This window comes from Lepidochelys kempii, chromosome 11 (genome assembly GCF_965140285.1).
Source record: "Lepidochelys kempii isolate rLepKem1 chromosome 11, rLepKem1.hap1, whole genome shotgun sequence".
Lineage (NCBI taxonomy): Eukaryota > Metazoa > Chordata > Testudines > Cheloniidae > Lepidochelys > Lepidochelys kempii.
This window is the reverse complement of record NC_136390.1, coordinates 45375049-45387393: the sequence shown is the minus strand read 5'-3', so window position 1 is coordinate 45387393 and position 12345 is coordinate 45375049. Positions and strand designations below refer to the sequence as shown.

Sequence of the window (12345 nt, the reverse complement as noted above, 5' to 3'; positions counted from 1 at the left end):
TGAAGGGAGGTTTGCAAATTTTCCCTACTATTCAATTTCTAAAAACATCCATGACCTTTCTGTCATCATTGTTAACAAGAGTGCACCTTTCAAAATAGATTCTGAGAAAGAAGATGGATAATTTAGAGAAGAAAGTTACTGGCTGTGTAATAAATCATCCTGATGGTAAAGCTGGTGTCCTCTTGGAGTCAGTCAACGAGTTACAGAAACAGCTGAGCAAATTTGGCAGAGTTGTGGAGGATTACAAGCAAAATTTGGATCTGATTGAGCATCTGCAGCAGATGATGGAAGAGGTATTAATAAAACCTGAAATCCACTCTGTAGCTCTGATATGGGGCCTGCAAAGGGAGATAAAAGCATACTCCTCTATAGTTCGACTTTGTGCCATTAATCCTCTTGGACCCATAAGTCCCTACACTGCCTTTGTGAAGACACCTTGGAGTTTTTGGGGGGATACATTTAACTCACCCACCTTTGCCTCTGGGGCCGCAACACAGCCCTTCTGTGGCTGCTGTTCCAACCAACAAGCTGGATTTACAGCTTCAGTTCCATACATCCTACCCTGGGCTCCTTGAACACTGGATCTGCATAAAGTAGGGTGATTTCTTTGTGATACTATTTCCCATCATTTCAAGGTATGTAGCACTGTTCTGATTGGCTCAGAGCGACAGATCTCTCTATATCCTATTCAGAGAGACAATGGAGAGGTTACTCAAGGTAGTGATATTGCTCATATGCAATTGTCCCTTTTGTAATATGTTGATGCCACAGAATCAGGATGGAATTAAAACATAGGCACTGAGGCTGCTCTAGCTATAGGCAAGGTAGGCAGCTGCAAGGACAGCAGATTTCTGGGCAGTTGCGACCCCATGTGCCAAGTCGTAATGCCATGTGCTCAAATTTCACCCACCACCCATCCGTCATGACTGAGGGGCAGTCAGGCCAAATTTGAGTGGTGAGGGGGGATGGCACATTAAAGTGTTGTGTAGGGCGGCAGAGTGTCTTGAGTGGCCTCTGCATGGGCACTGTAAGTCCATTCCTAGAACCAGCTCCTGGAGTCACAAAATCAGAACTCAACCTTCATTTAAAAAAAAAAACCTTGCTTGTAGGCATCATGGATGGAAAGAAAAGCTTGAAATTGTGACTGGTTTGTAACTGATGCCTGTCTAAGTTTGCAGAGAGCCTGAAACATTAGCTCCAAGAGCTCTGAGATGCTTCATTTGTCTTACCTCTGAAACTTGCTGGCAACCCAAGAAGAGGAGGGGCCATGATTCCTGTACAGGACCACGGCATGGGTTTGGGACCATTGGGGAGTCCCTGTGGGTTGTGCTTTGGGCCCTGGATTGATTGAGTTTGGCCATTAATGTATTGGTTGGCTTGTTTTCATGTGTATAGCCTGTAAGCAGCAACTGCAACCTAAGAAAAATATTTTAGTTAGAAAGAGCAAAACAGACTTCACTGCTGATATGTTTAGCATCTAAAAAGAGCTGTACCTCAGCTGAAAATCAGAATTTCCCCAAGATCGATCTCCTAAACGTTCAGATAAACAGAATTAGTAAGGCCATCTCCAGTAGCACCATCCAGTGACTTCCAGCAGTATTACATCTGTCACTTAATAAATTGACTTGTCTTGTTCTGATGGAAAACAGTAAATTGTCAGTGTGTCCTATGTATCTCAGTTTCGTTAATGCTATTTGTCCACTCCCTGCTTCATGTAAGAACAAGGTTTCCATCAATAAGTGTTAATCACAGTGACTCGGACTATTCTGAAACATACATTTGATTATGTTTTCCACAATGTATTCCAGTGCACAACAAAAAGTGATGCATGTTGGATATTAGGAAAAACTTTTTCACTAGGAGGGTGGTGAAACACTGGAATGCGTTGCCTAGGGAGGTGGTGGAATCTCCTTCCTTAGAAGTTTTTAAGGTCAGGCTTGACAAAGCCCTGGCTGGGATGATTTAATTGGGGATCGGTCCTGCTTTTGAGCAGGGGGTTGGACAAGATGACCTCCTGAGGTCCCTTCCAACCCTGATATTCTATGATTCTATGTTCCCCAAATCAACATGACCTTTACCTGCCGGTCACTGTGTACTGTCTGTGGTTTGTACAGCTGCAAAATGAAATCTTGTTTAAAGATTCAAATCTGTTGTGGTTAAAACAGAATACTTTAAATTTCTAAATCAGCTAAATATGATTTCCTCCCCCCATCCACACTCTCTTGTGTAGGTGCTTCTGCTGTGAATCAAGCACATTCCTATCATCATGGTCATTTATTTTTAGCAATAAAGCTGTTTCAGTTCTTCATTCTAATCTAAATACATGACTAATAGATTTCCTTCATGACAGATCAAAATGTTAATCCTTGGACAAAACAATTTCCCCACTGCCAATAAACACTCCCAAAATCCAGTTCATCCCTGAGGAGGTGAATAATTTGGCAGCAATTGTGCAATTACATTTGTTTAATCCCCCCACCCCCTGGAAAAAGATGGGATTTCCCAATGCTAAACTTTGAAGAATGATTTTATTCTGAAAAACTGTTTTGTAACTATTCTGTTTTACTGAACTGTAAAAATAGCACCATCTCACACAACAGATTTTTGACTCATGTATGCAGAGTCATCAGTTCTGATCTTAATGACAAAAAAAATGAGTGAACTTTACTCCTACTAGCCTTGCAGAGCCAACGTAGCTAAGACTGAGTGAGCACCAGATTCTGTTCCACTTTGTGCATCACTCTAAATTGTTCACTGAGGATGTGCTCTAAAGCCCACTGAGCCCAATAGAAAGACCCTCAAAGATTTCCGTGGTCGTTAGATCAAGTTGTAATTTCCAGTGAGTTAAATCTATGCAACCTCATAGAAGACATTGGGTTTCACAGATGTAACTGAAGTCATAGTTTGAAGTCCATTGAGTTATAACAGGTGTAACTGAGGGTTTGATTTGTCCTGCAGAATCTCTATTGATGCATAAGAGCACAGACTTGGTTCCCAGCCCAAACTGAGGTTCGAAAGGTAGTAACTAAAAAATAATATCATTTTGCTTGTAAAGAGAGTGCATTTGTATGGAGTCCAATGCAACTTAACAGAAAATTCATCAACTCTTGATTGTAGGAATAATATTGCAAATGAGTTATCATTCATCAGGTTATGCTATCACCACATATTTTCTGAACATTATTTGTGTCACTTCTCATCTTTACTGCTGTTATTCAAAGACACATAAGAATAGGACAAACCTACTGCACCAAAAGCTCTTATTGTTAATATTTGTTTAGTTTTTATAAAGTTTTGTTGTATCCATTACTTAAATGCCATGGTTTTTCCCTCTCTAATACATGCCAGTGTCAGTTTTGGTATGAAGAAGCAAATGCTACAGTCGTTAGAGTTGGAAAGTATTCTGCAGAGTGTAAAACGAAGGAAGCAGTGGCAATTCTCTATAAGCAGTTCTATAAATTTATCAAGCCTATGGTGCTTCAACAAGAGGAAAGAATTCAGCAGATTACTGACCTTGCTAAACACATATATGGTAAGGACTCCTTTAAGCTGCCTAGCGATTGTGCTGTTAACCAAATGCAAATTGAATAGTTTGGGACAGGAGAAAGCAAGGGACTGTTTAATTCCTACATTTATTTATTTTTAAAAGAAAATCCCACAAGATTAAAATCAAATGCTTTTTTAAGTATTGACTGGGCACTTGTTTCTAGAAGTATCCAATTATCTAGAAGCCACCAATGCTGATGCCCTGGAGGGAACAAAGTATAAATACTCTGAGGTGTGCATGGGCCAGTGGACCACATGAGCCCCTTCCGTTCAGCCCTTTGCTCAAGCAATTGCCCTTCTTGTCCTTCCCCACTTAACCCAAAGGAGATGGGGAGCCTTAAAGTAGCTAAAACTGCTGTTCCTCACACTGGCTAGAGAAAGCCCCCAACCTTTAAGGTAGTGCGGAACACAATGTTCTGAGGCTGAGAAATATGAGATGTTGCAGAACTAAGGGTTAAAAAACATAAATCAGAATTTAAGTTCTGAAAAGTTCATTGGGCATTTGCTTTTCCATCTGCACTCTGAGTTACCCTGAAGTCTAAATTAAATGTCCTTGAAGTTTTTATGAGATTAGAATTAAGACTTTATGGTTAACTGTGTTTTGTAACTGGAAAATCTATGAAGTATTTCATAGCTATAGATCTTTGAGCTGAATGCATATTTTACATTAACACTCTTTATAACTAGGGGTATTTGATTATTGCCTTATAAATGTCATGTACATAACTGTATGCAGTGTTGGTATAGCCATGTCCATCCTAGGATATTAGAGAGAGAAGCTTGACTCTTTCACCAACAGAAATTGGTCCAGTAAAAGATATTTACCACACCCATCTTCTCTCTCTGATGTAGTAGCTGGCAGATTGCTCTGTAGGTGTTATATTGACAGAAGGGAAGATTGTGGTTTAACCACAGACCTGATGTCAGAAGATCTGAATTCTCTTCCTGTCTCTCCCAGTGACTTTCTATTTACTTTATCTAACAGTCTCTAACTGGAGGAAACTGTGAAAGCCCCTCAGAAAATCTGGCTAGTACAGAATACAGCTGCCCTCTGCTTAATGTTGTGGGCTAGATAGAACATATCACACCTGTGCTCAATTATTTACATAATTTATAAAACTTGATTAAGTGCCCATGAAAGCTCAAGAAATTCATAACTAATTTTGGTAGTCACAGAACTGAGGGCCACATTTTTCAGAGTACAAATTGTGTATACATACCAGTTTATGCAAATGAAACCTGTATTTGCACAGCTGCATGTAGAAGTGCAGGTTGTGCGTATGCAAATGGCTGCACACGTACGAACTGAGTGCACAGAATCAGAAGGTCATTTAAAATTAGGTGCTGAGTTCCTTATAAATTCAGTGCTATTAACTTACAACCCAATTTGTCAGAAAATATCTTTAGTGTAGTATCTCCAAGAAGGCTGGGGAACCTAACTGCATAATTGGCCAACATACCCAGAAGAAAAGGACAGCCCAGGGTACAAGCCCTGAACCCAACAAAATAAACACTGGGGCAGGTTTATGTATGGAGAACAACGACAAATGATGTCATTCATTTCTCCAGTCCTTGCTTAGTTAAGCCACCTAATCATCTGCCATGTAGCCTGTGGGTTAGTGTTAAAGCCCTGTCACTAGAGGGAGCTCATGCTGTGTCACCCCTCCTGGGAAAAGAGGCATTCCCAGTCCTGGGCTGCTTAGTGAAAACTGATAAGCCAAATGGTGAGATTACAATTTTAATGTACACTTAGATACTCCCTAACTTACACTCTTTTCAGTGTTGAAAATTATGTGTGGAGGGGCCAGTAGCCGCTGTCTGTCTGCCATGCTCACCATTTTAAGCCTAACTACTGTAGAATACGGTGTGGGGACAGACTCCTCTTGAGCCAGAAATGCTGGTGGGGGTTCCTTCACATTCTGTACACCCTTATATTGGGAAATGCCTCCTCATCCCCTTAACTGTTTTTCCTCCCCTGCCTGGGAGGTCAGCATAATTTTTGGACTGAAAAACCCCTTTTAAATCTCCCCTGGCTGAATAAAAGAGCTGTTAGCCCTAGAGAGACTTGTAGGGTCCACTTTCCCTTTAAAATCATTTGTCAGCTGGTCAGTGACATTGTTTAGTCAGGGAGGAACTGACCCAAAAGACTTGGATAGATTGTGAGGGTCAGTAACCAGAAAGCTTTAAGTTAGGAGGGACTTCACCCTATACTGTAAAACTAATGGAACAAAACAGAACCTACAGAAAAGTGCAATTATTTGTCTGATATAATATTGTATTGATTTCATTGTTGTGCTGTTTGTTTTCTGTCTGCAGGTTTTGAAGAAGGAAGGAAATATATTGAGAGAACAATAACAAGACACAAAGAAGTTCTTGATTCTGTTGATGAATTGTGTATCTCTTTAAGAGAACTTGAAGAACAGATTGCGGTAATTTCATTTTATTTGGGAATATATCATGACAGATTTAAAATAGCTTATATAATGCTAGTATTTTGATAAATATTTTGTGTTAAGAAACTGTAGTGAGACAATTTGAGGAAGACAGTGTACTTCTTAAAGACATAGACTTTTACAGCAAAACAGGCTCTTTCTTACCAGTTATTCTTCCATTACAGCACAGACATAATGCCGTGTCTAATCCTCCTGGCCTTTTAAACACTCCTCGTACTCCCTTCTCACTGCAAGTAGAGCCCTCCAGCAACCTTTTGAGGAGGAAATTCACAGTTCAAGTACTTCTTCTCCTGTTTCCACTTCCTTTGATGTCACAAGACTTTGGTGCCTTACTTCTGGGAATGTCAAACAGCCAGTCTTGGCTTCTCTCCACTCGCCACGAAAAATTGCTGTCAAATTGTGTTAAAAGGAGTAATTTCAGTTTAGAAAACAGAATCATAAAATAAATGCTAAAGCAGAATAATAGTATTTCTAACCTAACACTCTGATAAACATATATATTTATGCATAACCATTTAGTTACAATATATTGATTAAGCAGGAATTATGGAATTGCAGTAGCCGCTCCATAGTTAAGAATGAAGCTAGATTCCTATTAAAAGCCCAATTTTCCCCCAAAGAAACTAAACCCTCAAAAATTGCACATATTAAATCATATCTCATGATGAAAATTTTCTTGGAAGTTTAGAGAAGTTTGAAGTTAAGGCACTTAAAACATTTCCCTGTTATTGACTTTTTGAGCAATTTCTTAACTTTTAAAATTTCATACCTTTGCTTCCAGATTTGTTTTGCTTTGTTGGCCTTGCTGAAGAGTCTTTGTAATTCCCCTTACTGATCCTGGCCCCCTGAATTTAAAAGATACATCATATAAATGTGCTTATGATGGGGTATCACCTCGGGCTGGTCGTCACTACGGGGAGATCAACACTGCTGCAATCGATGCAGCAGGGGTTGATTTAGCTGGTCTAGTGAAGACCTGCTAAATCAATGGCAGAGTGCTCTCCAGTCGACCCTGGTACTCCAGTTCTCCAAGAAAATTAAGGTAAGTCGACGGGAGAGCGTCTCCCGTTGATGCAGTGCAGTGAAGACACCGCAGTAAGTCAACTTAAGTTACGTTGATTCCCGCTGCATTATTCACATATTTGGAGTAGAGTAAATTAGGTTGACTTACCCCAGTAGTGAAGACAAGCGCACTGAGGTAGGCAGAGTTGGGATTAACTAGAAATTTGTTAGCCAATGTATAAAGAAGAGGCATACAAAGTACGGACAGAGGCCCTGAGGGAAAGAAACAGCATTTTCCTTCCCCAGATCCAGACCACAAATTAAGAGCAAATGAGAAACTTATATTTTGTCTTTTTTGAATCAGGCTGAAGAGAGCCCCAGCTCTGATTTCTTATAAATGTAGCTGGGTGGTAAAATGCTCTGTTCTGTTCAAATTTGCATGTATCCTAAATCTTGTTTCATGTTTCCTTGTCTTCTCACCCTATCCCATTACCTGGGCTACAACTTAAGCCTTACTTATGCAGAGCTATTTCCATATGTAAACAGAGGAATGATTAAAGATATGTTACAATTTTCATAATTATTAATTGGTCTGCTATAGACTTCAGTCATGGCTGTGGAAGTGGGGGAACATGGAGGAACAAGAGTCAAGGAGAGCAGGGTCAGGGGGTCAGGGGGACAGGAAGTGTAGGGGATGGTTGAGCTCTGCCAAGGCATGGAGTTGGGATCTGTGGAGGAGGCAGATGGAGAAGGTGGGCAAGAAACTGTCATGGCATAAAGGATGAAGGGGGAAAATTAGGGTAAGGGAAAGAGGTGCAGGGAATTAGAGGAGGCACAGAGGACAGGGGACATAAAAAGGCAGAAGCTTTAATCCATGTAAACGCCAAGCTATTGATCTAGGACTTTAAGTTCTTAAAGATTTAAGGCCCTAGTTCTCATTTACACTAACACCTTTTTGCAGTATAAAGGAATGTAAATGAGATTTAGATCTGTCAATGTAGATAAGTCTTCCCCTCTAAAGCCTTCTGTGATGGCCCGAAAGCTCATGCTCAAATAAATTGGTTAGTCTCTAAGGTGCCACAAGTACTCCTTGTCTTTAGGACTGGAACTCACTTTAATGGGCCTTATAGGATCTGTCAGAGCAGTTCTCCATTCCTGAAGATTGTAAGTGTCAACTCAATTTAAATTGGATCCTTTGAATGAGAAATGGGATTTTAAAATCCTAGCAATTTTTTTTTTATTTCTTGCATCTATTTTTGCAAATTTTAGGGGACAATATTGAGGTTGTGTGGGTGACCAAGAGTGGTGAAAAGATTATGTGGCAGTGGGAAACCAGCTGGATCCTGTAACTATTCCTTTCCAGATGTTCTGACAGTTGTGCTTTTGAAAGGTATAGAATGGTTGTAAAAGAAAGTGTAATATTGTTTCTTAGTGTTAGCTTGACCCAAGTGACATGAAGCTTCTAGCATAGCTCTTTTTAACAAAGAGTTTTTTGGCAAATACATTTTATATCTGAGTAATTCACTCACTTCCCATGCTGACTGCTTGTTTCCCTGGCATATTTATCTTTGGCTTTTCTTTGGGTTTTTTCCCAGAGCTAGGGCAGTGGGCCAGATAGCTGCCTGTCCCCTCTACTCCTCCTATAACTTAATATTCCCTCTGAGGTTGTGTTCAGATGTCTAAACCTTTTAATTATGATGTTTGGACATTGTTGTGATTGTGTATTATTAGTGAGTTAATAATTTTCCAAGTTAAAGCATATTTGCCTCAGCTCATTATTCCTTGTCTCTTGACAAGGAAGACTTTTAGTTTTCCTCCTAATTTGCATATGGGCATTTCAAAGGGAGTTGGGCTATTTCAAATAACTATTTTGATCATGGATAAGGAGAAGTGTAATGTACAAGTAACTTGCCTTCTCTGTATATATTTCAAAAGACAGTTAATTCCTCCTAGGTATCCCTCCTTTGTATCTGGATATCTTTCAAAATGTGCCTTGGCGATGTTTGAGCAAACATCCATTTTAGGATGAAACTCATTAGATGATAATAGTGTCTTCACCACATGAAATTTCTTTGTTTCGACTGCTTTGTGAACTTAGTCTATTGCTTTTAAACACAGTCCTAACTTTTTAATGCATTTATAAATTATTTATATTTTCTCTTTTCTCACACTATTATGGAGGACATGGACTGAGAGTTGGAGTGATTATTTGATGGGCAGTCCTTTTTGTTTTCTTATGTGTTTTCATGTAAAAACTAGGCACCCAGTGCATAGGACGAGAACCTATTACCTGTAGGCACTTTGTTTTCTAAAAATGAATACATTAATAAAATAATAACTGTCAAGGTTCCTTCCCCACTCTGAACTCTAGGGTACAGATGTGGGGACCTGCATGAAAACCTCCTAAGCTCACTTTTACCAGCTTAGGTTTAAACTTCCCCAAGGTACAAATTAATTTTACCCTTTGCCCTTGGAATTTCCACTGCCACCACCAAACTTTAACTGGGTTTACTGGGAAACATAGTTTGGACACGTCTTTCCCCCCAAAATCCTCCGAGCCCTTGCACCCCACTTCCTGGGGAAGGTTTGGTAAAAATCCTCACCAATTTGCATAGGTGACCACAGACCCAAACCCTTGGAACTTAGAACAATGAAAAAGCATTCAGTTTTCCTTCAAGAAGACTTTTAATAGAAGTAAAGGAATCACCTCTGTAAAATCAGGATGGTAGATATCTTACAGGGTAATTAGATTCAAAATATAGAGAATCCCTCTACGCAAAACCTTAAGTTACAAAAAAGACACACAGATAGGGATAGTCATTCTATTCAGCACAGTTCTTTTCTCAGCCATTTAAAAAAAATCATAATCTAACACATACCTAGCTAGATTACTTACTAAAAGTTCTAAGACTCCATTCCTGTTCTGTCCCTGGCAAAAGCAGCATACAGACAGACACAGACCCTTTGTTTCTCTCCCTCCTCCCAGCTTTTGAAAGTATCTTGTTTCCTTATTGGTCATTTTGGTCAGGTGCCAGCGAGGTTACCTTTAGCTTCTTAACCCTTTACAGGTGAGAGGATTTTTCCTCTGGCCAGGAGGGATTTTAAAGGGGTTTACCCTTCCCTTTATATTTATGACCATAACAAATGCACATCAAGTCAGATGCTCAGCTAGGGACCATCAAATGCTCTTAACTGATCATTGTAACCTTTTATTTTGATAACACTCTTAGAATGTTCAGAGAAATAAGTTCTAACCAGTCAAAAGGAATAGTACCAGAGGTGAAATTTCTTTGAAAGAGAGAGAGAGAGAGGATTATTCCTCAACCTGTACTCTTCACCAAATGGAAGATATTCCTTTCCTGAGATGTGTTGTGTTCTCAAAGATTAAACTAATACTTGTATAGTCCATTCACAATATGTCTGACTGGCTTTCACCTGCATCTTTTAATGAATAAGTCATTCAGTAAAGTGTCTGAATATATACACAGTGTTCTCAGCCAAAAGGATTGATTCCTTTTTAATCTTTTTTTTAAAAAGCAATAAAATCACACACACACACACACACACACACACACACACACACACCAAGGTCACCTTACACTGTCAAAGGTAATCTGACATGGCTGTCGAATATTAAAAGAAAAATCACTTTGGGTTTTTTTCAAGGGAAATATAAAAGATTGTTTCTGGAAAAATGAACTGGCTTCTAGGAAGAGCACTGCAATGCACTCTAGAGCAGTTCTCTACATGTGATGATATTCTTAGTTGAATGGAAAAATGATAAGGCAGCATTTTTGCTAGAGAGACTTATTCAGGACTGTAACTTTACTCCACTCAGCTGAAGTGATAAGTATAAAACTGTAACTATAGAGTTTCTGGCTTTCCTTGGTTTGCAGCATGTTGGTGTCCTTTGAAGCTAAAGTCTAGATTTCTGTCTTACCAATTCCTAAAGAATTTATGCTGCCTTAAGAAAATACAGTATGGTAGGTTGAATTTATGCTATGCACATGCCTATTTATAAGAGTTTGTGCAGTCTTCCAAGAGGTATTCAGATGACAAAATATTCTAGAAATGCAAATCAGTCAGCCAAAATAAAATGATACATCATCAATGTAAAATTTCTGTGTAATATGGGCCCAGACAGTAGGGAGAAAGTTAGTTTCCCAAGCCAAACAGATCATCTATGTGGCTGTTGCTTTAGAGAAAGAGAGAACTTTCTCCTCTCCATCCTCTAGACTTTTAGAATCATATTGCACTTCTTGGAGATTCTCTAATGGCACCTTCCTTTCCAGAACAAGCTCCCCAAAGTCTATACCCACGTTTTAGTTATCCACTCTTTCTAAAGGTTCCACTTCTATAATATTTTATGTTCCCTTTGCTGCCCCTGTTTCTGGGAACGGTCTCCTTGAAGTTTCCCAGCTTCCTTGCCAAACAGGTCAGCTCTCCAGACAGTTCCATATACTGTTTTCAGTTTCCCTACCCTAGAAAAGCTTCTATCACCTTTGGTCCATACATATCCTGGATATTGTGTAAGATGGACAAATCAAACTTTGCATAATAGGTCTGCTATAACCAATTTATACTGTACTGGTAACAGATTGTAGTATATATTTCAAATGTTTACTTTACCACCATGTACAGGATGTTAGTGTAACACACAGTCAACTATTACCTTGTAGTGCTCTGTCCCTGAAGTTTCTCTTTATATAACAGGAAGATGCATTAAAAGAAAAAACACCTGATACAGCTGGTTTTGTTGAGGAGTCAGTCACTATACCAAGAAAACAAGAAAGAAACAGGCAGGAGACATATAAGGAAGTTACCAAAGCAAAGCGAGAGGTTAGTAAAGTTTTCTGCACTGGAACTTTGTGTAAACTAAAATTTTTGGTGCATTGCTAAAAGGTCTGTACTTTATCGCTTTGAATGGCTGGAAGCCTCCCTCAACATGGGCATGATCAGTGTAGTTCTTCCCCATCCCTTCACTTTCCATTTTCTCCTCTTCCTCCCCTTACCTGCTGTCCAACTCGCTCTGCTCCCTTCTTCCTTTCCTTTGTTCCTCTTCTCTTCTCAACCACTGTGTAGTAGTGAGACTGTCACATCCTCTTCAGTGGAATTGTAATATCCAATTTTAGTCAGCTGATCCCTCTTCTCCATTTCTATTCCTTGCCACTCCCATCCCCATCTGTTTCTTCTTACTCCTCTCCCTATTTTCCATGGGACTGTATCTGCAGGATTCTACCTTCCCATGAGTAGAGTCTCACTCTGCCCTGTCTGTTTACAATACCGTAAGGCTCATGGCAATAATATTAGGGAGGTTCCTCTTATTATGATACTAAAGGTACTC

General features: G+C 39.5%; 1 protein-coding gene across 1 annotated transcript in view; it reads left to right on the top strand.

Annotated features, from left to right (window-relative positions):
- TTN (titin) overlaps positions 1-12345 on the top strand; it is a 468698-nt gene that overhangs the window by 115272 nt on the left and 341081 nt on the right. The window contains exons 19-22 of the mRNA XM_078847988.1: positions 99-293; positions 3349-3532; positions 5863-5975; positions 11715-11840. Coding sequence (XP_078704114.1) covers positions 99-293; positions 3349-3532; positions 5863-5975; positions 11715-11840 — 618 coding nt within the window. The remainder of the gene's footprint in view (positions 1-98; positions 294-3348; positions 3533-5862; positions 5976-11714; positions 11841-12345) is intronic.